This window comes from Halictus rubicundus, chromosome 13 (assembly GCF_050948215.1).
Source record: "Halictus rubicundus isolate RS-2024b chromosome 13, iyHalRubi1_principal, whole genome shotgun sequence".
Lineage (NCBI taxonomy): Eukaryota > Metazoa > Arthropoda > Insecta > Hymenoptera > Halictidae > Halictus > Halictus rubicundus.
The window spans coordinates 14580119-14607057 of record NC_135161.1 but is presented as its reverse complement, the minus strand read 5'-3'; the positions used below and the strand labels follow the sequence as shown (position 1 = coordinate 14607057).

Below are 26939 nucleotides of genomic sequence, written 5' to 3'. Positions count from 1 at the left end.
GTCACGGACGTCTCGCGAACACAATGTTCCTCGAAAAGAACGTTAAATATATTTTTACGTCGTACCGAGCTATTCGATTCGCTGATGCGCGACCGATATTTGCTCACGTAATTTTCTGGCGCCGCTACGTACCGATTTCGAACGAACAATTTTTGCTTGTTCCAGCGACGCGCTTTCCCAACGATCCGAATATCGAACTCGCGCGTTACAGAATTTTTGCGTGCCGATATCATCGCGATCGTGATCGTGGCACGGAGCGAAGAAGAAGAAGAAGGACTACGCGTGCCGGTGAAACGACAAATAGGACCGTTGACGAATCTTACAATTAGTTACGCGCGCGAGACACAGTAGCTTAAGTTTCGATAAGAAAATCAAAGCGCGACGCAATCGTATTTTATTCGAAAAAATGTTAACGGAGGAAGCCAACTCGAAAGAAACAAAGAGTAAATTATTTACGATGGGAGGGATTCCATTTCTTATTTTCCATTTTCAACCAGTATTCTACCGACCACGACACGACCAGAACAGAACCACCGTGTCTACGACCACAACGACACGATATTTTCATATTTTCGGGTGAACCGATCGAGCCGCGATAACGGAGTTGTAAGCAATCGATATAGGCGAGTGCGGGAGAGAGAGAGAGATATAGATAGAGAGAGAGAGAGAGAGAGAGAGAGAGAGAGAGAGAGAAAACGTGACATATAAGCGGAAGGTATCGCGAATATGTGTCCCGCTTCGGTCGAACACAGTCGGAACTAGGACATGCTCAGGGAGAGAAAGGCCGTTCGTGTAATTTGCGAACAACACGGATTTTTCCTCGACGAGTGTTCGAAAACTCGGTGATGCTTTTTCCAAACGATATTCTTTACTGTGTATACAAAACGTTTTATTTTACAATGGGATATAAAAGAATACAAATCGTTGCGGTTAGTAAGCACGTTTCGTTGTAGAATTCTTTTCACGTCCTTTCAAGTCGATCCTATTCAAGAAAAATATGATGACGCCCCCGCGAGGCAAGGTATACGGACGACAGACATGTATCCACAGGCAAAAAGGTTTCACCTTTATACGGTCGAATACGCGTCGCATCGTTGTCGCCGCATCGCGCGTACCCCTTTGATCGATCTTTCTTTATTCGGTCGATAGTCGAGTAACTGTACAAAAAATCCAACGGATACGCATACGTACACATTATAGTATACATATGATATAATTGTAGTATATACATACGAAACTCGAGCGACTCGCGGCTTACTCGAGAATGGGTAAGAAAGGAAGCGACAAAGAAAATGAGGAAGCAAGGGTAGAGCACCTATACGTATAGGAGATTTCTCTCCTATAAAGGAAAAAAAAAATAAACGAAGGAAGACGATGATAAGGTAAACCAACGAACAACGACTACCACCTTGAATCGAATAAATAAGGTCTCGTTGGTGCGTCTCGGCCGATTCTTGCTTGGTGTCGCTTTGCGAGCGAATATACACGTGTGCATACGTACATATCGCAGTAGCATTTCCAAAACGCGTTTCGAGTATGCGGCGAGTAGGATGCACGGTACATTCAAACGATAAATCTTACGAGGCATATAGGTGCATGCTCGAAGTAAATACATATATATACGTATCGTTTAAGTATGATTATCCCAAGCTGTTATCGTCAGTCTTAAAATCGCATCGCGTTTAGAAGTAGAGAGAAAGCAAGAACGGAACGTGAAACGCGGAACGCGGAACGCGAACGGAGAATCGGGTCAAGACAGAGATTATACTTGGACGTATTGTTCGTCGTCGGTGTCTCCGTTTCCGATCGGTTCCGTGGAACGATTCGGTTGAATCCTTTCGTAATCCGCGCTATAGAAACCGTGATGTTTCTTGACCTGTTCGTATCCATCCGGATTCGGATCGGATTTAAAGCCGTGGACTTGTTCGTAGGGCGGGTCGTCGGCGACGGAGCGAGCAACGCTCATGTATTTGACGCTTTCGTAGTTCGGATCGCCGTGGTTCACCGACTCGTAGTTGGGATCGGTGTCGCTGTCGCCGGGACGGCATACGGACGCGTAATTCGGCTCGCCCGAATCGTGCGGCATGCTCTCGTAATTCGGCTCGGAATCGGTGTCGTGATCCGCGTCGATTCTTCTGCGTAGCCTGACCTTCTCGTAGCCGGGATCCTCGCTGCTGGCATTGCTGGCCTGCCGGTGTTTCAAAGTCAACGCGTTGTAACTCGCCGTCAAATCCGTCGCGTTTCGAACGGACGAAGAATAGCCGGCGGTCGCCGTAGCGGCGACGGTAGCGGCTATGGCGGATGTAGCGGCTATACCACCGCCAGAGGCGGAAGCGGAGGCGACGATGGTGTCCACGGTGGAATTTGATTGCGTACGAAGGGGTTCGTAGTTTGGATCGCGAGTCGCGCGCTTCTTCGATGGATCGGAAGCGATCGTGTGGCTGCATCGCGGATCTTTCGACGAATACGAGTCGATCGCGATCGCGATCTCGCCAACGACAGCGCCGACTTGCAACAATTTGGACGCGTCCGGGTTTACCGACGCGAAGGAGCAGCCGGCCGAATCGAGCTCCTTCCTCTGCGTCTCGACCGAGTCGTGGCTAGACCAAGAAGTTCGATTCAGCTCAACCAGGCTCGTTTTTCTGACTACCGTACCCGCAGCGGTTGTTGCCGCAACCGCAGCCGCAGCCGTAGCCGTGGCTGAAACAGCTGCGACCTCGTGATGCATGCTGCCACCGTACAAACTGGAATGCGAGTCGTTTTGCTCCTCCGCTTCCTTTTTCTTCTTCATAACTTTCGCGTACATATCTTCCAAGGATTTTCCGTTGGACAGAGCCGACTTGGATCGCTCCTCGGTTTTGCTGGTTCGCTTGTCGATCGACGCGTACATGTCCATCGTTCCTTCCGGCGGCGGCGGTAGCGGAGAGTTGGCTTGACGTTTCTCCGGCTTCGGTGAACCAGGGTTCGCGATGGAGCTATTTGCGCTCGAGGAGGAAGCTACGAGCAACCGGTAGATCGCGTCAATATCGTATCTCCAAAGATAGCATATATTTACAGAGAACATTGATACATACAGTTATAGGGAACCTATGGTAGGGAATCGAGTTCTAGGCGTGTTTCGACTCACCCTGTCTGGAGTGTGCGTGCGCCACGTGACGCAAACTGTCCACGCTCGGAGGTTGAGGAGCGGCAGGCTGCGCTTCGTCCGACCGGGACGGAGCTGGCGGGAACGAGGTTGGTTCGGTGGTTTGCGTGGGTCGCTGCGCCTCCGTCGTTGGTTGAATTTGAGCGTACGTTTCGCTGCCGCTGGTATACACTTTGTCTTGTTCGTCGATCGCCGCGTACATTTCGTCTACGGCGAAAAACGCGTGAAAAGCGCTTGAAAGCTCCGCGCGACGTGCAACCAATGTAAATGGACGCGGGCTTACCAGAGTCATCCGACACGGTCGCGTAATGAGGATCCGCCAACACACGTCCGGATGACTGACTCTGACGGCATACCGTTTTCGTCTGCGCGATTATGTTGGCCAGAGGCTCTCTCACGCTTATACTGGTGTATCCTTCTGCGACAAGACCAAACAAACCGAACATTCGTTAATCTTCCGATTAATCTTAACCTTGATTTCGTTCATCGTAATCATTTCTACGCGGCACCCTTGACGATAGTGCTCCGCGTCTCTACGTGATCGATAACTTACTCGAGTCTTGGGAATCCCCGCTAAAATGTTGCTGCGGACTGGTCGATTGCGGTTGACAAGACCGCGACGGCTGCGACTGCGACTGCGGTTGCGGTTCCGATTGAGATTGCGATTGAGATTGCGATTGCGATTGCGATAGCAATTCGGATTGCGACTGCAACTGCGACTGCGACTGCGACTGCGATTGAGACTGCGACAGGTTCGCCGATTGCGTCACCGATTGCAATTGGGATTGCGACGACGGCAACAGCATCGACAACGGTGGCGTCATGTACGGTAGCTCTTGGTTCGCTTGCACCCCACCCGAGATGGCATTCGCCGCTTGAATCTCGCCACCGCGAGAACCGATGTCGTCGGAGAGCAGCGAATTGTGAGATGACGATCGACGAGTTCTCGGCGGAGCAACCGGATTCGTTTCGCCGCCTTGACTCGTAGACTGGGACGTGGGCGTGGACGGTTTTTTCGTCTCGATCGCAGACCGAACGTTGCCTCTGCAACCATCGCGCGCAACCATTTCAGCGACACGTCGACACAATGCGTAAACAACAGTGTTTTCGAACAACGTCTTCGAACGTTCGATCGTTACCTATTCAAGCCTTGATTAGCCTCGATCTTCTGAACGTCTTGAAGTTGAGCGTACGGGTGCTCGACTGGAATCGACAAAACACGCCCTTACAATTAGAAGTAGAACCACGGTATCCACGGCCAGAATCAGGCCTGTTCGTACCTTTATCCGTACCTTCGTTCGTACCATTGTCGGAAGCAACCACCGCGAATCTCGAATACCGACGAGCAGAGTTCTCGCGGATCGAAGAATTTCGTTGATCGACTTGTTGCTGCATCTCCTGTTCGGATACCTCTGCCGCGAGACCTGTATCCAACAACGCAACGATAGAACGCGATACAATCGGATGTTCCCTGGTAACTATCTCTCCGTTACGAATAACGAAAATCTCTTTTCCTTGGAACGAAAATTCAAATTCCAAGTATCAAATTCCAAGTACCAAATCCCACATCCCAAATCTAAAATTCGTGATACCTGCACCCTGTACCGTGGCGTACAGCTCCGAATTGTCGGCGATCGTTTCCGTAGTTTCGTAAATATCCTGAGACACTGACTCGGTTGTTTCGTCGTGTCTCCTATCCTTTGGTATGTCCGGAAGACTTCTATTCGCGCCAGTCGTCCTGTGCAATCGATTAGAACAGATTAGAACTGGTGTTCCATCGGACACGAAATCGGTGTCCCGGCAAAGAAGACAAGTTAAACCTTTTTCCAGCGTCAGCAGCATCTTGGACGGTTGCACGAGCAGAGACATCATTTGGGATTCCAGCAAAACTCTCGTTCTCCGCACTGTTCAGCGTTACCATACCAGCCAGTCCAAGAAATTCGTTTCTGTCCAAAGTAAATTTTGACTTTCGATATCGTGCATTTAGAGATATAAATGTAGGATCAAGAGTACAATTACTTTGTCTCGTTACGCCGACAGCTGCAAATACATGCAACGATAAACCCGAGAAAGGATAATAGAGCTCCGACGGATATAACCCAGTAACACCAGGCATCTTCTTCCGAGAAGGGACGTATCATGTTACAGTATATATTCTTTGTTCCTTCTAGAAAAACAGAATGTTAGAACGAGCCCTGTAAACGGATCTGGTCATGCTTACAGATTGGTAGTTTTGATTTTCATGCTTGGTTCCGGCATTCGTGGCTAAGACTCTCCATGGATAATAGTTGTATCGCGCGTGGCATACAAAACAATAATTTCTCTCCTTGCTGGCCGTTGCTCTCTTATTCGGTGATGTTCTCGCAACCTTTCGTTTCATTACATTGTAAACATAAACGAAACGTCGTTGAGTTTAAAAGGCATTTTTGGAGGAACCGTGATCCTTAACCGTGACATTCGACGCATAGTTTGCGTTGCTCGCCGTGGCATCGATCGAGACCGATAATTGGCATTTCTCGTGGGCGAACAACCTCCAAGCGGTACGTTGATCTGTAATACGGAAACTTGTTTAGAACAATAAATAGTAACCTTACGCACGAGCGTCTACCTTTGCGATACGTTGAACGTACTTTACACCGCACGTTCTCTGTGTAGTCGTAACTTGATTCGCGAACCGAATTATAAATGCGTAAAAGACCGAATTATTATCCGCTGTTTGTATCCGACATGTCACAATTGTAAAATAAGGTTATCTATGCACACCTTGCACATTCACGTATAAGTATTTACCTACTTAGCTAGGTAGTAGGCAGCAGGTAAGTATATACACAAATATACGCTTATGCTTATAGCAGAGAGGAAATGAGAGTGCACACGCTCACGCCCGGGGTTACAACAGTGTCTCCACCTTTTTTCAGTTTCAACGCTCCAGCATGGAACAGAACCTACATCGTTCTAGCATGGGAAAGAACCTACTTACATCATTTTTAGCACGGAACAAAATCCATTTCATTTTTATCACAGACCACAGACAAGGACTGTGACTTTATATTAATGGTATTTGAGAAGGAAACACGCCCGCCAAAAATCGTTAATAACTAATTAACGACAATGCAATCCTGCTTAAAATTGTTATAGGAATATTGCTAATGATTCAGCGCAGTTTCCTTAATCGCAAAAGTACATGAATTGTGCTTGTAAAGTTGCAAAATTCTTTATTTACTGGACACCTGTCAAAATTTTTCAGATTAGTTTACAACAAGGGTTTGAATAATTGTTTATAACTCTTTCATCCGGAACAAAGTCCAATGAAAAACTACATGGGAAAGTTGCTGAAGGTTCACTATATGTTTTCCAATTGCGAATGTTCACAAATGATCTCTGGCTAATTAGTCACTAACGATTTTTGCATGCTAATTGTTCCGGAAATTCCCGTAATGTGTAAGAAACGGAGGGTTGAACTGTGGGAAAAGAACACCCTTCCGAAATTTGTTAATAACTAACTGTTCAGGCATCAAACCTGCACAAAAATATAATGGGAATGAAGCCAAGGCTTCACTTTACATTCTTCAATCTTGAAAGTTTACCTATGAAGTCTCTAAAGTTAGTTAATTAATTATTGAGCAGGGACTTGTCAATCTTTCGGACGTTATTCAAAAACTATCTCAGACGAAACGTTAATAACTAGTAAATTAAGACAAACAATTCGACTGAAAACTATTCGTGAAAATTGCTGAGGCTTCTATGTATACTCCCCAATTGCTAATAGTTATGAATCATTAATGACAAGGGAGCTATTAACAAATAATGTCATGAACTACGCAGGCGAGCGAGAAGATCCATGTCCGTCTTTCTCTCTCTCCGAAAATTACATAAATCTGTCCTTGTCGGATACCTCCTGGCTTACCATGTTTGCCTAATACTTACCAGGGGATTCGAAGTGTCACCGAAAAGTAGGTGGCACGAGCGAGACCACTCGCTGTCCTTGTCGCACACTGTCTCTGTCCTTGTCTTACTCATTACACGGATAGGGAAATTAGTTCCAAAATCCGCCGCCGTAGATGGCGCCACTGTCGCGCTGGTGTAGCTGCGAACAGGCTTTCAATAATTAATTTTTTTGTTTATTCTACGATTGATCGGCACATTTTAAAAATTCAGGGTGGTACTTTGAACCCTTCCGCAGATCTAAATATTTTTTCGGATGGAATTTTGTGTGAAATTAATAGTTATTGACGATTTTCTGAAGGGTTGTTCGGTTTACGTCAACGTGTAAGACAAGGACAGAGATAGTGTGCGACAAGGACAGAAAGAGAGGACTATAAGATCTTACAAGAGGCGCACAATTGATTCTTGCCGCTTTCCCCGTAAAACACTATGTAATAACCGGCAATGAGTTATTTAGGTGGTTTAGTTCGGAGGTGAAAGAAACACGATCCAGGACTGTTTAAATTTGTTATAGGAATGTTGCTGAGGATCCAGACTGGTTTACTTAATCACAAAACTGCAAGAATTGTGTCTGGCGAGTTGCGAACTTAATTATTTACGGGACACCTGTCAAAATGTTTGAGGTTAGTGCAGTATAGAATAAGGATATCAATAACTGTTTATAACTCTTTAATTCGGAACCGAATTCGATAAAAATCGATGTGTGAAATTTGTTGTGGATTTATTCTACATTCTCTAATTGCAAACACTTACAAATTATTATTTACATATTATTATTACATTATTATATTACTATAATATTAATTACATATATACACATATAAAGATACAGATTGTATACACTGGTATTTTGCGGGGGAAATAGTACAACACATATACACTATGGAGTATGCAATAATTTATTTAAGTGTGTTGTTACTTGTACATAGGCATACAAACATCAGACTATATACAGATTCTAGGTTCTATATAGATGAGTAGTGTACGAAGCGGCGAGAAACAAAACTAACAATCCAAATGATCGTTAATATGTTCAGGGTGCTTGATCCGAATCCATACACATTATAAGGAATAAACGTGATCGTTCATTCGCCGCTACTATTCGTCGATAAAATCATCGAGAAAGTTTGAATTTCAACAAAAACACAGCGAAAATGATAGACTTGCGAAACGAAAGCGACAAAAATGTGGAAAGCAATAAAAAATATGCTGATTTAAACATACCAGGTAAACGAACGATATATGTACGTGTATACATAAATAGTTCATAAGAAAAGACTATGCACATTACTTTACTTTTCGTCGATTTTCAGTGCGTGATATAATTTGGCAATTGGTATTATGTAACGATCTGTTAAAATAAATATCCAGAGCATCGTAACGCGGGAATTATGTACATAATGAAATATAGTTAAACCATCGTATTCGCATAACCTATATTATATTGAAAAACCGTATCGTTGCATTATTCCGAAAACAGATGAGAATTACCCATTACAATAAAAATCATATTATTGTTTATTCTATTCGGTATTTTTTCTTGATATTTGCTCGTTCAAACACAGTACATTCTACCGACAAAATATTTTAGAAGACTAATAACATATAGGATCCTGGCAACGAGAAATATTCTTGAAGATAGGATATTTTTCTAATACCTGTTATTCATTTTAAATAGTTTTTATAGTAGTACGAGGAATCATTTTCCAACTGTATGATAATGAAGAAAATTTTATATTTTTTTTACCACAGTTAAGTCTCAGCAAGGATTAACGCAGCTCAGTCCATACTTGAACTTCGATCCTACGTATTTGACGCCAAGTCAACCAGAATACATATTCCCAGAGGGTGCTGCGAAACAAAGAGGTCGTTTTGAATTAGCCTTTAGTCAAATTGGAGCAGCATGCATAATAGGGGCTGGTATTGGCGGTGCGACAGGTTTATACAGAGGTGTCAAAGCAACGTCGTTAGCCGGTCAAAGTGGCAAACTTAGGAGAACTCAGTACGTATTTTCAACTATTTTTCTATTTAGCAGAATTGTAACCGATCATAAACTTGTAATTCTTTGATGATAGATTAATTAACTATGTAATGAAAAGCGGCTCTTCGTTGGCTAATACGTTTGGAATAGTATCCGTGATGTACAGCGGTTTCGGTGTACTTTTATCATGGGCAAGAGGTACAGACGATTCTTTAAATACACTAACGGCGGCAATGGCAACGGGTATGCTGTTTAAATCGACAAGTATGTTCCATCAGGAGATTTCCACATCTGTATTTACATCTATATCGTGTACGCGCGTGCGTGCGCACGTGTACACATGCGTACACAATAACACAATAGTACAGAATATCAAAATTCATTGTTAAAACTTTTTCAGCTGGACCAAGAAAATGTGTTATGGGTGGTTGCATCGGATTAGGAATAGCGTCTCTATATTGTTTATGGAGCAATCGAGATACTTTACTCGAGTTGAGGCATCGCAGCATTAATCCAGCGTAAGACTGTGTGTACCAGTTAAACCTTCAATACGCCATATGCTTCTCGAATATCGTTAATATACATAGTTGTCTCGAACGATCCGAGTCCTCCAATCATCCGAGTTTCCAGTTTTAATATTACTTGTCTGTACGTACACTATTGGAGATCAAAAAAACCCATTGTTAACAAAGACATTGCTGTTTTTCAGTCGTTCAACTTGAACGAAAATAACACGGCATACATTTGTATCGGAGTGTACAGTTTTCATGTTTATTAGAGAAAAAGGAAACGGTAACAAATGGTTTTCCAAAGGTTTATATCAGATCAAGTCTTTTAAATGTCCGTAATATGTGTAAGAATCTTGAAACGAATGGAGTGATTTCACGCGACTTTGTTTAAATGAAATATTTTTCAATATTTCATTGGTTTAGCATTCATTTGGTTATGTAAACACGAGCATTACAAAACGTTATTCTTCGGCTAATGTGAGTTTTGTATCGATTTTACACAATTAACTGGAACAACATACAAATAAGGTGGAAGCTTTCTTCCTTTTCAAGAAAAATATTTCACTCTGTAATCGCTCGATAACGCGATTCGAGCGTCCATATATATCAGCGAACACTTGTATTCCAGTGCGTTTTTACATTTTTGGTAGCTGTTCTTATAGTGTTATCGCCTTATTTTTCATCTTTTCAGGTCAAAATGAGGTTTATACTTAATTTGAAATCGCTAAAAGTTTACAACGAATTCAACTTGTACATAGAATGGATCACCTCGAACGATACTAAAGGATAACTACTCGGATTTATTGAAACACAGAATCACTCTGTAATTAAAATAAAGAAAATTGTTCAAGTGGTGAACTATTGGATTATTTTATTTTGAATTCCAGCTTTAGAGAAGTATGTACAATTACATATTCACGGGTACTTGTATATTGCGATTGCGATTGCGACTGCGAATACGACTACGGGACGCGTCGCAAAGAGGATACACAGTTTGCGGCACCTGGATTACTGTTGTGTCAGTAACGCACGATAATCTTATCAGAGTTTATCTCCCTGCTGTTAAGCGTTTCTGTGTTTCACATCGACTGTTTTCGTTTTCGTTTCGTTTCGTTTCGTACAGTGTTTCATCCGATCTATAGAAGAAAAAAGACGTCGCGTGTATCGTTTATTTAAGTCTGTCCAAACCATTAATTAGAAGATCGGGTTTCATTGCACTGTAGGTACCAAATATGTATACGTTGTATTTCTTGTGCGTGTGTGCATAGTTTGTCATCGAAAAGTATCAATGCGATGCACGTCACACGCATAGGCATGAACGCGCGCGCGTATACACGACTGATTGCCAATTGCACGGTCGAAGTTTGAGCGAATAATTCGGCGGTGTGATTAATTTAAGTTTTCCTAAAAAATACCAATTAGATTGAAATATGGTCGGAGAATGTGAGAGACGCTGCAATAGCGCCGCTATGTACTTTCGATTTGTACGATCATTGACGTTCGTATATACATAGATAGTAGTAGATATCGCACGGGCATAGGTGATAGTAGGCCTGAACAAAAATCGTGATTAGAAAAGGTGATTCTATGTGTACGATCAACTTCCTCGAATCAGATTTCGTCCCAGGAAGTATATATGGGAAGTAATATATGTATATATACTCTTCAAATTTTCGGAAACGCGCGTATACGCGCATAGGTGTGTATTCATACGTGTACCGTCGCATCGTAAGATTTTACAGATTATTTGGAGAGGAACGAAACGATTCCCTTTGCTCGGCGTGCAAACTGCAAAGCCTCCTTTGGCTATCTGAAAATAGCCAACCAGTGGAGACGGTAAGTAATGTTCAAACAAGACCAGACAAGACAAATATTATTTGTTGCAAGACATACTGTAGTTTGATACGTGTACGCGGATCAATCTAGTATGCAGAAACAAACATTCGAAATCCAAGGAAGGAGATTACGAGTCGAACGATACGTTTAGGTTTAGACTTATTGTTGGACTTTAGACGATAGTGTCGGGATGCACGGGATTCTACGTATCAGTGTGATCCGAGAGACCAGAGCAGAGTGTGTAAATACCTACGTAGATACATAGATATCGTATGCCCCAACCAATTCTTCTTTGCAAAATCTTTCAGTTTTTCTTCTTAGAAAAAGAGATATTCGGTCGAAACTGGTCTGTCATCTTTCCGCGATCCGTTCGTTATACCGGTTAATTCGATGCTCACGAGTGAATCGTTGCCACAAAAATAGTACCTCGAGGAAACGGTAACTATGAAAATATTTATCAGATCGAGATCAGGCATCTGTTGCCGCTGTTGCACCGCGGACGAGAAATCTCGTGCGTCCTGGGGGACTGTGCAATTTCGAAGAATTCGTTCGCGAAAACGTAGACGAATGTGAAACTATGCGTCGGATGTTCCCAGGTGTATCGGTTCCCAGGTGTAGTTTCCAAGTGCGAAACGAAGATTACAACGATGAACGAGAGACGGGCGGAATACATATTGGGTGTACTTTACGTGTTATCCGTAATTTTGTCCGTGACCTCGTTGATCAGTTTGGTCACTGTCTGGCAACATTGGACATGGACCTTGAATGTGTGTATCAACGTCGACTGTGGTTGCATACTCTACGGTATCAACACCTTTAGCACTTTTATGGGCGGTGACATAAAACTCTGTCACTTCGGAGTGTACGGATTGATTCCAGTAATCCTGATCGGTCTCTGCCTCGGTGGATACCACGGATACAGATGTTGCATCAATCGAAATCTCGAGAAACCTACTCGAATCCAGGAAGACGCGACCAGGTACGAAATTTAAGGATCCGCATCATAAACCGGACAATTCCGATTCTCTTTGATTCTCGCAGAAGCTTGAAGGCCGCTGATCGAGTAGCAACGGTAGTGATCAGACCTAAAGCTAGAAGTCCGTACAAACATTGGATACCCATTGTGTTTGTGGCAATTCTGTTTTGCTGTTTATCGTTGGCCCACGCGATCATCATGACCGACGGTTATTACAAAACCTGCAACCAGTACAGAAAAAGACTTATTCACTTAATGAGTTCGACGGGCGGCGAAGCCGAGGTAACTAATACGTATATACAAATCGTTGCCACCGTTGCTATCCTTGTCCACTATAGCACTATATCACTATATCACTGTCGCCATCGCCATCGCCATCGCCATCGACATCGACATCGACATCGACATCGTCAACGTTTTCCAGTTCGTTTTCCTTCGATTTCACAGGTGATACACAGCAGACTTTCGTGCGGAGCGATCTTCGACTTTATGGATTATCTACAGCCAGAAGAAAATCATTGGAGACGAGTTAAACAAATCGACACCGGTTTCGCTCTTCGATTAGCAATAGTATCCACGTGGCTCAATTTTTCTGTCTGGATATTTATATGCCTATTGAGCGTAATCATGGCGCGCAGAAGGCTGAGCTGTTGTTAACACAAGTTTTATTCGGAACCTACAGTTCGGGCTTTACGATCTCGGAGGAATCACGCCGGGAATAAAAAACCACCTTGTCATTTAGCAACTTTAATAGCAAATATTTCGCCCTCTGCTAAACTCGTTCGTCGTCACTCCCCCCCCCCCCCCCACACACACGCTTTTATTCGTAAATAGGGGATAGTTGAATCACACGCGTTCTACCCATTGGTACCGGTGCGCGTATATATGCTCTTTTCCCTTAGCTTACGTCACATTACATTAAATTACATTACATTACATTACATTAAATTACATTACATTACATTACATTACATTGCATCTCTATATGTATATTATAATATAATTATAATGTAACAATATATAATTGGTCTTGTTGCTCTTCATACCGTGCACACGCCAACCACCGTTTTTCTTTTGCTTTCCGTGCCCTGATCTAAACAGTTTCTTTCTCATTGGTTTTTCTTCGTTTCTCGCGCTCTTTTCTTCTACTTCACCTTTTTCTTTTTACTTGCCAGTAAAAGAAGGCATGTACAATATGTTAGTCCGTATAGTTTCGCTATACATTCCGTCGTAACGATGCAAAAATAAAGGGAAAGAGAAAGAAACAGCGATCGAAGAAATTTCGAAATGACCGAAAAAGCGTAGAACCGCGGTACGAAGAGATGCGAGAATTCATCGACGTGCAAACAGTAAGGAATGTGTAATTGTTATTAATTATGCTATCGTTTTAGCATGTCGACGCACATAGGCACACGCGCGAGCGCGCGCATTTTGCTGCAATCTGTGGCCTCGTTTCGAAGACGGTGCAAGAGTATTATAGTTTCTATAGCGTAACGTAAAAATGAACCCACCCGGAGCACCAAGCTTTTATACTAACAATACTGAGCCAATAAATATACAGTTGCTGGACGTCGCTTGTCGTGGCAATGGGTCCGACCGATCGTTACCAATGGTGTTCTCGATGATTTCGTCCAAAGGAAGATCCATCCGACTTAATTACTATAATGTTTCCACATTGCGTCGCACTATATGTTCAGTTTCACCTGCCGTTCTTCTTCGTTTTTCCGTAATCGACCGGCTTTGCAAGGCTTTCGTATTTATTACGTATAGGAACTAAAACTCGAACAGAATCTTTCCATTAGTAACTCCAGTGCAAGATAGAATTGACTCTGTTTATTCTTTCGCAAAGAGCAATGTTCGTACGTGTACTATGCAATAGCACGGTGATCAAGCTTGAAATTCTACTTAACGAAGAGAGGTATCCAAAAATTCATTACGGACGTACACGCTAATTTTTATATACACGTCGAACAAGTAAATATACACGTGCCACGTACTTTCGTAAATACATACGCGAATCCATACACACATACATACATACACACGTTATACACGCTAGCGCGCGCGCGCGCGCACGCACGAACGCATACATACAAGTTTATACACTTACACGATTAGTTCAGAATATATAATATAATATATTAATTATATATGCATATGAACGGAAACATTTACCATATTGTCTTATCGTTCTTTTTTCTCATCTGTCCTATCTTTTTCTTTTTTATGGTAGAATTGTACGAGGTGATTCTAGGCGAATCTGGACAGACCATGCTAATTTTGGATTTGCATCCGAAAGCATCAACGGTGAAAGGAATTTACGATTTTTTACGGTGGTTTACGATGGGTCGTGAAATGGAATTTTTTGCAAATCTTCGTAACTTGTTCATTTCAAATAGAATTTACTCCGTAATAGAGAGACACCGTAATCGTGTTGGTTTTCATCGTTCTACAACTGTATAAGCACTCTGCCCTTCGCATCCTTCGAGAGCGCACAATTTCTATTTCATGAAGCCACGTTTCTTCGGTATACGTTTCAACAAATGTAAGATGGTACAAATCATTTTCTGTATACGCGAAACAGCGACGACGGTAACGGTAGCGGTAGCAGTAGCAGTGGCAGTAGCAGTAGCAGTAGCAGTAGCAGTAGCAGTAGCAGTAGCAGTAGCAGTAGCAGTAGAAATAGCAATAGCAATGAGAATAGCAACAGCAATAACGAGCGACTATTGTCGCAATAACCATAAAAATCCAAGCAAAGAATTATAGTATTATGTAGCGGCAAAAATGCGTAAACTTTCAACAAAAGTACAAATCGGTGAAAGCTGTAAACATATCAGGTATAAAAATAATTGGAGGAATAGTCGAGATGATTAAGCAGACGGTAATCCTAATTTCTTTCAATGTCTCGATTAGACCGCAATCGAGGGTCCATCTTCTAAGAGTGGAGAAGGATGCAGCATGTAAACAGAGCTAGTTGATCAGAGGTTTTTCTATTATAAGGGATTTCAAATTAAGGTCGATAAAACTGCCTATTTCATACATACATATACAATATGTGTACCCGAGAGTGAGTCAATTTTTCCGTCAGTGTACAGCCGAAGAAACATTCTTGCGAATCTCATCTCGAAACCCGTTGCCAGCAGAACGGTTAGGTCAAAAAATATTACAACCAAACAATATGTACGGTATAGCAAAATATGGAGGAATTTATAAAATGAAAAGTGGTGACGGGGAATGTCAGAAACTGAGATTGTTTGGTTCGTCTCGCCTAGTCTCGCCCAGTCTCGCCTAATCTCGCCTTGCTTTTATGCATGATGCGTTGCTATGCGTTTAAGTTATATCACTTTTCGATAGCCATTCGCCCGACAAATATCCTCGCGGCAACTTTTCCATGACAGGTTTCTCGCGTCTCAAGTGAACGGGTTGCTCCGTCTCTTCAACGATCCAAATCGTTTCTCGGGCTCTCTGACAACTTCGAAAGGCGTGATTCTCTGCGGCGTCTTGATTCGCTTCTCCTCGTTCTCGTCGCTTGGAAAATCTTCGAAGCTTAAGTTGCTGAACCCAGCGGTAACAACAACCGAACACTTCTTCGTCTTAGCGGTTTTCTTGTGACACGTAGACTTACCCTTGTACGACAGCAAACTCGAAGGTAGAACGTTCACGGAGTCTCCATGATTTTCGTCGATCAATTGATACTTTGACTTTTCCGATTTAAATTTGTCCTTTTTGTGTTTCGGTATGTCCTCGGTACCGACCAGTGGTTCCGGCGACATAGCCGAAACGGTGTTCTGTGCACTATCGGACCTCGGAATGCTGTTCGCATGGTGAACGGCAGCCCGAGAAACTTGTTGAATCGGTTGAATCGGTTGAATCGGACGAATCGGTCGAATCGGTTGAATCGACTGAATCGAGTATATCGAATCAACCGAAGCAGACGTCGATCGGGCAACGTTTGCCATCACTGCCTTGTCGGATCGTATCATGTTCAAAGTACCCTCAACGAAATTTGTCTGTGGCGAAGGCAACTGCCGAGAGTATGGTCTTTGTGGTTGCGGTGGCGGTGGCGGTGGCGGTTGCGGTTTCGGTTGCGGTTGCGGCTGTTGTAGGCGTTGCTCGTCGGATCGAAGAGCTGCAAACTCGTCGAACGGAACAGACCCAAACAGATCTTTCGAACATTCGTACTCGTCCGTTATGCCGCAGAAATTCGAATTTCTTGTCGACGAACCAGCTGTCCGTGACTGATTTGGGCAAAAGGAAACGTTGTCTTGGTTGTCATCGTGCAAAGATTTTCCGATCTCGAATCCTCCGATCGGCTGACCCGTTTCATCTTTTCGGGCGTAATTCGAAAGCGTTCGATGTACGAAGGGATTCGCGAAACCGTACGAACTGAAAGGCGAAGAGCCAAACAAATCTTTGTCTTTCGTTGCTCGATCGTCTTTTTCTTCCTCTTCTTCTTCTACCCTTTTCCCTTTTTCTTTCTCTTGTTCTCGATCGCGTTGCCTTCTCCTCTGTCGCTGTTCCTCCTCGTGTCCCAAACCACGTTCGTCCTCGTTTTCTCCAATCAGTTCACGACCGATATTCGATGTTAATTTCACCGGTAAGCATCGTTGCGTTTCTCCGGATGGAAAATTCTTGTCTTCGCAAGTTCTTTTGTTCGCCGTGATAACGTGTCGAGACAAATTGTACGTGGCCAATGGTCTGTTCTCGATACGTCCCATCCTCTTGTCGGACGAGTTATCGCGGCCAATATTTTTAGAGTCGCTTTCTTCTTCGCTGTCGTTTTTTCTGGAATTACTAGATCTTCGAAACGGAGCTAACGAGAACACGTCTTGCTTGACTCTGATCGGTTCGTCCTTTGAAAATTCCGCTAGTATCCTTTCGCATTCGTCCAACGAACTTTCATCGTCCGGAGACGCCGATTCCGAATCGTATCGTTGTTCGGCAAACGGATCACCGTACGGTCGTTTCGATTTCGCTTTCGCTTTCGATTTTGACTTCGACTCTGGCTCCTCCGTGTCGAGTTCGTCATCCAATAACAGTGGCTCATCTCCGTACTGATGGCCGACAATCGGATCCGTGTGGCCCTGTCTCGACAAATGTCCTACACGTTCTTTTCTCAACGCATTCCCTTTGTAACGCTTCTCTTTCGGTGTGCCATCACGAACATATTCGTTTCTTCTAATACGTTTTTCTTTATCTTTTTCGATAGAGTTTTGATTATCGTCGCCATCGCAATTATCATCGTCCTCCTCCTCTTCCTCCTCTTCTTCTTCCTCCTCCTCCACCTCGTGAGCCTCTTCTCGTCTCTTCTTGTGTTCCAGCTTATCACCCTCCTTCTCCACCTCTTCTTCTTCTTCTTCTTCTTCTTCTTCGTCCTCTTCCTCCTCTTTCTCTTGTTCCTCCTCATCATCTTCCTCTTCCACCAACACATCCTCCCCCTGGTGTTCATCTAGATCCCCTTCTTGGCTGTTATCCTTTCGATTTTTACGACCTCTCCTTTGATTCTCATTTTGTCCAAACGGACTTTTGCGAACGCCATTCGTATTCGCGTTGACGTTAGCATCGTTTTGATTTTCGAAGGCACTGGCGGAACCTATACGTTCCACGGGAGTGTTGCTGTCCTGTAGCTTTTTCGGATTTCTACGCAACACGTTCTTGCCTTTTTTTCTCTTTTGTTTGATTCGTTGTCGCGTTTCATCTTTGTCACTGTCACTGGATATATCGCCGGCGTTGAACGTCAGCTTCTCGTACTTGGACCTGTCTTCTATCGGGGCCTGAACAAAGGGCGGAGAAACAGGAGCGCTGTCACCCAAGAGGATCGTACTCTCGTCGACTTCGACGCACTCGATCCCCGAGTTCCATTGGTTCAACGGTATTCTCGATCTACCGTTTCCAGATACGTCTGAAAAATATAATATAACCGTTGGTAAGGTTGTTGTCACTTTCTCCTTTATTTGAAACTGCAATCGATTGGGTCGAATCGGGGGAACGAGATCGAGCCGAGTCCTCGGAAATTCGAGCCCGATACTCGTCAATTTATCAATTTATCAATTTATCAATTTAACAATTCACCAGTTTGTGTTGAAACGTGTGCGCACGCACGCATATAATACAACTGAAATTCCTTCTACTTACCTAAAACACGCGCGATATGGTCAAATCTGTCAACGTCAAAATCGTACACCTTTGCACAACAAATTTTTATAGCAATCCGAACGAAAGAAAAAAAAATCAATTCGAAGAAACAGAAAATGTCTGATTAGGTCTGCTACAGACGGTTTATGCTATTACACTTTTCAAATCGTGTCCGTCGCCGTTTGAAAGTCACCGGCATATTGTTAGCTTCGATCGAGTTGCATTTCTAGCTTTTTCATCGTAATTGAAACCGTCCCCGTCTACGTCCCCATCACCACATCCATCATCATCAACACCACCATCACCACCACCCACCACCACCGCCGCTATCCTTGCTACTATATTATTATTACGACGGCAATCGCTATCATTAACTAGTGATACCAACTACTGCTACCACTATTGCTACTATCGTGTTATCGGCATAGTGGGTCTGGAACAGTCCTAATCAGATTCAGGGAGGTAAGGATATTATGCGAGAAAACGCAGTAATCATCTTCCTATCGCAGTAATACGACTATTGCCGTATTAGGTTTTAGATCGGCCGGTTTTTATATATGTATATATATATAACCGAATAGATAAACAGAAAAGAAACAATTGCTGCGTTTCGTACCGTTTCAAAGAAAAACAACACTCCATGTGCTATATACTAATGTACACGTTTATTGCTGAAACATTATTTTAAAACAGCGATAACAATAATGTTCATGACGGTCAGCCTCCTATAGTGTGTTTTATTCGTATATTCGTGAATTTAACACCGTAACGAAACTCGGAATCAACAGTCCCGACATTGAAATCGATACCGGTGTCGGCAACAGGCATCGGCATCGGCATCGACAGCTACACGAAATAACGACAACTACACGAATAGGAGGCAGACAAGAATGAGACCGTATCGAGGTCTTCTTTTTACGCAAGAGAACCAAAATACTTGAATAAACATAATCTATTGGAGAAACAAAATTGCTTCCGCCTCCCAAACTCATTAGGGTGTTCCAGACAATTAGTATTAGTAAATGTACAACAACATTAAAAGTGATTTCAATCTATACAGGAGTAAACAACTTTGGGCAGTCACGTTATATAGATTGTTCGGTATTCACAAGTAACCAAAATATGAATTGTCGATAAACGACAACCGAACATCCGATTACAACCGATCGATTAACAAGTTCAATTAACTTGCGATAACGCACTACGGCGAATCCCTTTCCAATGCGTGAAGCACTGTACAGGCCACAAAGGACAGGATATACCGTTACCGTTGCAAGCGATACAAAAAAGAAAACAAAAAACAACAACAAGAGAAAAGGGGAAAGAAACGAACAATGAAACGAAAACGGAAACGGAAAAGGGAAGATAAGAAAGAAGGAAGAAAAGAAAAAAGCAAGAAACAGAAGAGCGAAAAGAACACCGGAGTGGAGTAAAATATAAAGCGACAAGTAAAATGGCTGAACCTATTAGTCAATATTGTCATCCGTTGCTTCATAGAATAATCTTGAAAAAACAGACAGGTAGTTGTACCTTATACTAGAACGTTAGTTCTTTTGCGCGCGTATAACAATCTTTCCTGATAGAACCGTTTTTTAGCCTATACAAATCTATTTTACGCGTTTTGCACAGCAACGAACGTGATTTCAGACCTAATGGTAAATCTTTTCTAGCTGACAAAATTGAATTCCACCTACTACAATTCGCTTATTTACACGCATATTTGACTACTGCTCCTTTGTTGAAATTCGAGCGAACATCTAATGTGAATTGAATGTTTCAAATGAAAAGAGCAACACGAACATTCGATTGCATACGTACATGTATAGTACTCGTATATCGAAGATACGTGTACGTGTACATGCACGCGTGACGATACGCAAGATTAATCAGATTTTCGAAAACGGTAGCAACTATGTTATTCTTTTGTCGTTCATTGAATCGCGGCATTTCTCTAGTAATATACAGCTGGAAAATTTCTTTTCGCAAGCGTTTCTAACGGGGCTGATTTAAAGGTCTCTAAACTAAAATTCTTTTTCCATCAACGAATATATGTACCCACACACATGCTCTCTCTCTCTCTCTCTCTCACTCTCTCTCTAGTACGCGCGCGTAAACACGATTAATGCTAATATTATTCTATAGATACATGTGAAACACATCGGCTGAAAAACAAATACATACAATATATATATATATGTATATATAATATCGCAAATATCGTTCAACTTTTCTCACAACCTCACTTTTTTACAATTACACCGTACACTCCTCTCCATGTATATATATATATATATATATGTATGTATACCTTTCTTATAGGTTTCTTATTTTCATCGTGCAACAGCATTTTGTACCGGAAATACTATTTTATACATATATATGTATATTTGTATATGTATACATACACACAGCGCGCGTGTATGTATGCGTTTATCGGAACATATTTCGTAGAATATTTTTCATCAATTAAATCGATCGAAGCAACTAACAATGAAAGACTCGTGTTAGGAAGTTAGCATTATTCAACGTTAAGTCGTATGAATCGATCGATAAAATCGTTACAAGCTTAGCTTCTTACCTTCGCCATGTTTGTCTTTCAGCACTTGCACAATATATTTTCAAACAAACTATTTGCACGCATCTAGCGTTTCGAAACCGTGACGATAAGACACCATGGGGACCTATATTGTTATTCTATTTAATTCCCCCATTCTTCTCTACTTCATTCTATTCTGTTTTGTCCTACCCTAGCCTGTTCTATACTATCCTATCCTATCCTATTGTATTCTCTTCTCTACGTGCATTTGTCTTTCGTTATCGGTAACGCGTGCCTCTTCCAAGTTACGGATAATTTCATTACACGAACTGCCTGGCGTCAACGCAAAAGAAATAACAAAAGATTTCCGTAGATTCCGTTAATAACGTTGCATGCCTGTACAATTGATAGATATAAAATGAAAAATCAAGTTTGAGAAAAGAAAAGAAAAGGATCGAAGAGAAATAGAAAGGTACAGAGAAAGAAAAAAAAACCAAAAAAAAATTGGTAACAGACACATACTCTTCTCTACATACTATTCTCGCTATACACGCATGTGTATGTTTATGTGTATCGAGATAAGAGTTTTTGTGGCCAATGTTCTTGTTTCTATAACGATAATGTCGATCGATATCGGTGCATTCGACGTTTAAAAATCATACTTAATTCGCGCACATTGTGGACGCCGAATAAACGCACAAGGAAGATAGGAATATACATATAATGAGAAATCTTAGATAGATTAGGAGACTCTGATAGAATGGATAGAACGCGATCACATGTTATGTTAAAGGGAGGAGGAGAAGAAGGCCATAACCCGACCTCGTCGTGCGTTTTCGTTAAAGCACAAGGAAAATGCGAATCAAGCGAACTGTGTGTACAGCGCGTTATAAATTACATATGTATATCATGTATGTATATGTATATATGTATAATATTGTAGAACGGAACGGGTTGATTAGTCGACGGTATGCTTGTTACTTCGGACAAAAGTTCTCGCTATGAAAAGATGAAATTGAACGCGACGTTATTTCACGTAACACAGTTCCGACTATTGACAACCGATTACGATGTCAACGAAAACAAAAGGGCCAAAGCATCGACCGCTCGGTTGACTTTTTCATTGAACCGTGGATAAAGTAGGGGTCGAAAATATGATGATAGAATAAGAAATAATATACGAACAAGTCTATGCATTACCTCCAGCAAGTGCCGCAGTCTTCGATCCGATCTTACTCTTCTTTCCTCCTAAAATCAAGCAGTGGCATTAGCAATATCTTGGTTGCGAAGAAATCTCAATATCTATTACTCTATCGATACGATCATGAACGGAACGGAACGGAACAAAACGAAACATAACTTGCTATACATATGTAATTACATCGACCCACTTACTTGGTAAACTGAAAGGCGCGGATTCGAATGGATCCTCTGGTAATTCTGTACACGTCATAACCAGACTTTCACGACTCTTTACTCCGCTAATACTCGTATTACTGCCCCGTCGAATTTTATCAAATTCCGCACCGAAAATATGATCTTCTGTTAATTGATCGAACGGTTGTACATCCTCAAAGGGGTTCCAAGCTGCTACGTCAGCGCTCAACGATCTTCCTTCTGTGGCTATTATGTTCGAAAGTTCACCCTAATTCAAAGTATTCCAGTTAGCTAGTCGTCGGACTACCGAAATAACAAACATGGCGTGACATGGCATGCAAAGAAAGCAAAAAACAACAACTATGAAATATCTATGCAACAATTGATTCAATAAATAAACAAAACAAATCTCTCCCACTCTGTGTCTCTGTCTCTCGGTGAAATTATCGATGATGGAGACGCCTCTGGTGCAATCGACAACTTTTCTTTTTCTTTTTCTTGCAACGGGTAAATTAAAATAGAAATCCGTGCACTTTATGTACTTACAATACGTACATGCGAGGCGCTAGTTCCTAAACAAGGCCTTATATCGGTTACAACTTCGGGGGACGTGTCATCTTCTGAGCGTGATTTCACCGATGCTTCGTACGGTGCTAAAAACTGTGTCGTTTCGCTGGCGAATGCTCTACAACACACAGGACGAACGGAAACAAATCAACAAATCGACGCTCGAGAAAGAACAAGGAAAACATGATAAGAATGAAAAGAGGGAAAGGAACAAGGTAACACTTACTTGTTGAAAGCACTTGTATCGCTAACATTTCTCCTGTGACGCACGCAAGACAATACCGTGGGACTATCGGGCGGAGAGGTGCTCAAACTTATATTCTGACTCAAACTTTCGGCCTTGTTTACTGGTTTCGGTAAAGTAAGCGGTGCTGCGGGAGGAGCTGCTATGCTCGATCCCACTGGAATGTTTAGTTTCGTTGCTAACGGGGTAACTGGGGGAAATTTCGGTGGTGGACAACTAGAAGTAGAAGAAATACTGGATGCTTTTGGAAGTGATTTCGTTGGTTTTGGAGCTACCGGGGGCGGTATTTTTGCAGGCGGTGGCATAGCTCCAGTGTCATCTTTGAACGGATCCGGATACCCTGGAAAACCCATAAAAGTGGTACCGCGTGCAAATCGTCATCGACATATCATCGCGCAGGCATAACGCATAACGCAAACATCAACCGAACACAATATTCAATCAACTTCTCACCCGACGGTGGAAAAAGCGCTTCCAAATTCTCCTCATTCACGTTGCCCGCAGTCTTCGAGTCAAAGTAATATTGAGTTTTCTCTGGGACAGTTACCGGCGACTGTCCGACCATAGAACTTTGCGAACCGGAAGAAGCCACTTGATGAGCCGTTTGCACGTTCGCAGCCAGCGATTGAACATTTTGTTGTACATCCTGTCCTACATACGTTTGCGACTGTGACTGTGACTGCGACTGTGACTGCGACTGCGATTGCGGTTGCGACTGCGACTGCGACTGCGGTTGCGATTGCGATTGCGATGGTAATTGCGGTAATGGTTGTGGCTGTGTCTGCGGTTGCGGTTGCGGTTGCGGTTGCGACTGCGACTGATTTCCCTGACCAGAAATTTGACTGACGATCTGCCCGCTTAAACTTATGGGGCCAGTGCTTACAACCTGCCCTTTCGGTCGCTGTCGCGGGGTTACCGAAGTACCTTCGACGATAGTTACAGGAGACGGTTTTGGTGTTTTCACCAGTGACGATCTTTTTATGTTTTCAGACTCCGTACATGGACAAGGTAGTGATTCCAAAACTGGAGCTGGTACTTTCTACAAAGATAGGGAATGAGCGACCAACTTGCGACTGATTTCGGCAATATACATTATTAATCTAACTGAGAAATATTCACAAGTATCAAACACTTACATGCAAGTTCCGTACAGGGCACTCCTTGCCCTGGATTTGGAAAGCAATCACAGAAACTTGGTAAATGTCAGGGCGGCTATCGGGATCCGGCTCAAGCATATAACGAATCAGACAATGAAGGCTTCTACTATATCTATATAAAGTTGAGTGTTGTTCGAATAGTTTTATCATATAAAGTGTTACAAGTAAATTCTATTATACAAGTATACGTATACGTATAAACGTGTATACACGTGTACGTATAGATACGTACGCGTAAGCGCATGATACATGTATAAGTATGTATATATAAGTACACGTATATACAAGTATATATGTACGTATGTGTAAATACGTGGTAAATACAAACCGAGAATTGTCGGGTACGGTGAAATTTCCTGATTGAATAGCGAGCGTACTTTCTCCAAATGGCAATGTGAAGAAACATAATTTATATAACAGACAACCCAGCGCCTGGAATCATCCATGTGTTTTTTCATTGATTTTGCAAACAGATCCAACACCTTAAATATTTGTACTACTTCATCGTACCCATATATCGGCTTTTGTTGTGATCGATTTCCCAGAATACATATCGATCATTTCTGGTGCTCTATAACTAAGAGTCGTATACTTCTTAATTTCTTCTTCAACCAGAGCGGCACCCTGTACACTGGGATTAAGAACTTTTGCTGTTGCCGAACCAAAGTCGCATAAAACATAATGACCAGCATCGGAATACAATATATTTTCCACCTAACGAGTATAATCCCGGATAAACTAATAAAAGACATCGTCGGGTTTTCGTTTGTACAATTAGCAAGGTATAATGGGAAAGCAAACCTTTAGATCTCTATGTATTATTGGAGTCTGACAATGATGTAATCTAGAAACAGCTTCGCAAACGTCGCAAAATATTTGTAAAACTTCCGATTCAGTAAAACCAGTTTGTAACCTGGAAAACATTTTGATACAACAACGCTTTGCAAATCTGCGATAGTCTTCATACGTTACTTGAAATTTATTACAATCATTATTAACCTGTTGTTCATCATCTGCAGAACTTGAGACTTGCAATAAGGCATTAAAAGCAATAGTTCGTGAACACCGCCACCTATATGAGTTATACTGCTATCCACGTATCCTATGATATTCTTATGACCATTCAAATTACTCTGCAAAGAAAATAGCCTACATGAATATTCCAATATTCTAATTCCCTAATGTTTAGGGGAAGATATACAAAGAAAATGATTTCCATAAAGTTGAACGGATAAGAGTAATATACTTGTAAAACCCACCGCAATCTGTATCTCCCTCTTACAAACATTAAGATCCTGTTCATTGTTGACGTACATACGCTTAAGCGCGTAACGTCCATTCGAAGATTTAACCAGGAACACAATAGCGAATCCTCCTAAAACCAAAGGAATGTATTTATACGATAGGAATGCTGACATTGGTTCGACGTGTATTATATGTCATAAGGTTAGAATTTTCAAGATCAGCCTGTCCACAACAGTAAAAATTTATTTACATCTTCTCTTTTGTACATGAAAAATAAACTCTGTATTTTTTTCTGTTTGTTTTTATATATTACAGTACCCTATAGAATAACAAAATCTTGGTTTGTCTCTTTCCCTCTCTCTGCCCATGCTGTGTGTGTACATGCATGCGTGTGTATGCATCTGCGGATGTGTGTGCGCGCATACGTATGTATGGTTACACATGATTTATAAGGATAAAAAAAAATAGAAAAAAACAAGTCATTCACATCATTTACTTAATACCTAACTAATCAGTTAACAGACGAGTATCGGTATTGGTGTAATCACGTTGTTTTTATAATAAATATTATACGAACAATTCTATTAGCAAAGGGCACGTGTTAACATATGAAAAAAAATGATTGAATATATAATAAGAACGTAATGAAGAATGAATGGCGAGGATTCAAGGATGAAACAAGGAACGCGTACATACCTTCCGCCAAAACATCCTCGACAGTCACCGTGTGACGTCCCACCACAAAGACCTTTCCTAAATAACTGTTTGGTTCTTTCGACGTGTTTTCTATTTTTGAAAAAAGTTTCTTCATATTGGCATACGTCGTCGGTTCTCTCGATACCGAACCGTCTTGACATAAGGCTTTCTCTACTACTTAATGTTCGAACGTACGATACAGCAAACTAAAAATTCCGTATTAATTGTACAAATGGAATTCTTATTCGTCAACTGTTTCAAATTGCAAAGATTCTCGCAACAACTTAACGTCAATGTACTTAACCAAAGGAAATACTTCTGATCATGATAACATTTAACGTACTTTAGCCAGCCGACATATTCAGGCCGTAGAAACTGCGCATGCACCGCTCCGCAGAAGCTATGCCGGAAACATATGTGCACTATTTCCGCTTAAATGTCAAAATTCACTCATTGTCGTTTCGTTTTTTTTTTCAATATCACTCTATCTACGTTTGGGCCAATCGTCAAAACACAGAAATTCCACGCTCCGTTATAACAGGTATATATACATATGTGTATATATGCACACGCACATATATAATATTCCT

At 42.0% G+C, this 26939-nt stretch overlaps 4 protein-coding genes and 1 long non-coding RNA gene across 21 annotated transcripts; 3 read left to right on the top strand and 2 right to left on the bottom strand.

Annotated features, from left to right (window-relative positions):
- Positions 1-13: 13 nt before the first annotated feature.
- On the bottom strand, positions 14-6020 carry LOC143360163 (uncharacterized). 4 transcript variants are annotated; one of them, XM_076798766.1, is made up of 11 exons: positions 5754-6020; positions 5367-5695; positions 5165-5312; positions 4966-5091; positions 4738-4883; positions 4426-4569; positions 4285-4348; positions 3699-4189; positions 3429-3563; positions 3128-3352; positions 14-2997 (listed from the first exon to the last, which is right to left on the bottom strand). In XM_076798766.1, the coding sequence occupies exons 3-11, from the start codon at positions 5284-5286 to the stop codon at positions 1763-1765; spliced, it is 2688 nt and encodes an 895-aa protein (XP_076654881.1). In that variant the 5' UTR covers positions 5287-5312; positions 5367-5695; positions 5754-6020; the 3' UTR covers positions 14-1762. The 4 variants fall into 4 exon arrangements, with proteins under 4 accessions (XP_076654881.1, XP_076654880.1, XP_076654882.1 ...); XM_076798765.1 differs by having other exon boundaries at positions 5776-6020; XM_076798767.1 differs by having other exon boundaries at positions 5165-5309; positions 5776-6020.
- Positions 6021-7336: 1316 nt separating this feature from the next.
- Tim23 (translocase of inner mitochondrial membrane 23) lies at positions 7337-10438 on the top strand. 5 transcript variants are annotated; one of them, XM_076799323.1, is made up of 7 exons: positions 7504-7521; positions 7605-7713; positions 8128-8317; positions 8843-9092; positions 9166-9335; positions 9472-9589; positions 10272-10438. In XM_076799323.1, the coding sequence occupies exons 3-7, from the start codon at positions 8245-8247 to the stop codon at positions 10279-10281; spliced, it is 621 nt and encodes a 206-aa protein (XP_076655438.1). In that variant the 5' UTR covers positions 7504-7521; positions 7605-7713; positions 8128-8244; the 3' UTR covers positions 10282-10438. The 5 variants fall into 5 exon arrangements, 4 of the variants coding, with proteins under 4 accessions (XP_076655436.1, XP_076655437.1, XP_076655439.1 ...); XM_076799321.1 differs by having other exon boundaries at positions 7337-7713; XM_076799322.1 differs by having other exon boundaries at positions 7337-7713; positions 8046-8317.
- Positions 10439-11332: 894 nt separating this feature from the next.
- Positions 11333-13409, top strand: LOC143360463 (uncharacterized). 3 transcript variants are annotated; one of them, XM_076799319.1, is made up of 4 exons: positions 11333-11416; positions 11878-12395; positions 12458-12674; positions 12840-13409. In XM_076799319.1, the coding sequence occupies exons 2-4, from the start codon at positions 12064-12066 to the stop codon at positions 13047-13049; spliced, it is 759 nt and encodes a 252-aa protein (XP_076655434.1). In that variant the 5' UTR covers positions 11333-11416; positions 11878-12063; the 3' UTR covers positions 13050-13409. The 3 variants fall into 3 exon arrangements, with proteins under 3 accessions (XP_076655434.1, XP_076655435.1, XP_076655433.1); XM_076799320.1 differs by having other exon boundaries at positions 11339-11416; positions 12029-12395; XM_076799318.1 differs by lacking the exon at positions 11333-11416 and having other exon boundaries at positions 11437-12395.
- A 1410-nt stretch (positions 13410-14819) lies between these two features.
- On the top strand, positions 14820-15369 carry LOC143360466 (uncharacterized). 3 transcript variants are annotated; one of them, XR_013083280.1, is made up of 2 exons: positions 14820-14961; positions 14995-15369. It is a non-coding gene; the product is annotated as an uncharacterized LOC143360466 (long non-coding RNA). The 3 variants fall into 3 exon arrangements; XR_013083282.1 differs by having other exon boundaries at positions 14822-14963; positions 15015-15369; XR_013083281.1 differs by having other exon boundaries at positions 14892-14961; positions 15001-15369.
- Positions 15370-15530: 161 nt separating this feature from the next.
- On the bottom strand, positions 15531-26909 carry Nak (Numb-associated kinase). 6 transcript variants are annotated; one of them, XM_076799316.1, is made up of 14 exons: positions 26350-26686; positions 25668-25783; positions 25408-25541; positions 25210-25321; positions 24919-25122; positions 24737-24840; positions 24388-24520; positions 23705-24290; positions 23487-23591; positions 23234-23408; positions 22987-23125; positions 22459-22708; positions 22264-22311; positions 15531-18294 (listed from the first exon to the last, which is right to left on the bottom strand). In XM_076799316.1, exons 1-14 carry the CDS (start codon positions 26462-26464, stop codon positions 15803-15805), a joined length of 4713 nt encoding a protein of 1570 aa, XP_076655431.1. In that variant the 5' UTR covers positions 26465-26686; the 3' UTR covers positions 15531-15802. The 6 variants fall into 6 exon arrangements, with proteins under 6 accessions (XP_076655431.1, XP_076655429.1, XP_076655432.1 ...); XM_076799313.1 differs by adding an exon at positions 26693-26909 and having other exon boundaries at positions 15533-18294; positions 23234-23591; positions 26350-26555; XM_076799315.1 differs by having other exon boundaries at positions 15533-18294; positions 23234-23591; positions 23705-23858; positions 23889-24290.
- Positions 26910-26939: the final 30 nt, after the last annotated feature.

Bases quoted from the DNA above. Each gene is read 5' to 3' on its own strand.
- LOC143360163 (XM_076798766.1), bottom strand. From the start codon at position 5,286: ATGATACGTCCCTTCTCGGAAGAAGATGCCTGGTGTTACTGGGTTATA. The intron at 5,092-5,164 runs GTAATTGTACTC...TACTTTGGACAG, and splicing joins TGTCGGCGTAACGAGACAAA to AAACGAATTTCTTGGACTGG. The intron at 4,349-4,425 runs GTACGAACAGGC...TGTCGATTCCAG, and splicing joins GAACGAAGGTACGGATAAAG to TCGAGCACCCGTACGCTCAA.
- Tim23 (XM_076799321.1), top strand. From the start codon at position 8,245: ATGATAGACTTGCGAAACGAAAGCGACAAAAATGTGGAAAGCAATAAA. The intron at 8,318-8,842 runs GTAAACGAACGA...TTTTTACCACAG, and splicing joins TGCTGATTTAAACATACCAG to TTAAGTCTCAGCAAGGATTA. The intron at 9,093-9,165 runs GTACGTATTTTC...CTTTGATGATAG, and splicing joins GGCAAACTTAGGAGAACTCA to ATTAATTAACTATGTAATGA.
- LOC143360463 (XM_076799319.1), top strand. From the start codon at position 12,064: ATGAACGAGAGACGGGCGGAATACATATTGGGTGTACTTTACGTGTTA. The intron at 12,396-12,457 runs GTACGAAATTTA...TGATTCTCGCAG, and splicing joins ATCCAGGAAGACGCGACCAG to AAGCTTGAAGGCCGCTGATC. The intron at 12,675-12,839 runs GTAACTAATACG...TCGATTTCACAG, and splicing joins CGACGGGCGGCGAAGCCGAG to GTGATACACAGCAGACTTTC.
- Nak (XM_076799313.1), bottom strand. From the start codon at position 26,464: ATGAAGAAACTTTTTTCAAAAATAGAAAACACGTCGAAAGAACCAAAC. The intron at 25,322-25,407 runs GTTAATAATGAT...AATGTTTTCCAG, and splicing joins CTGCAGATGATGAACAACAG to GTTACAAACTGGTTTTACTG. The intron at 24,291-24,387 runs GTAAGTGTTTGA...CTATCTTTGTAG, and splicing joins GCCCTGTACGGAACTTGCAT to AAAGTACCAGCTCCAGTTTT.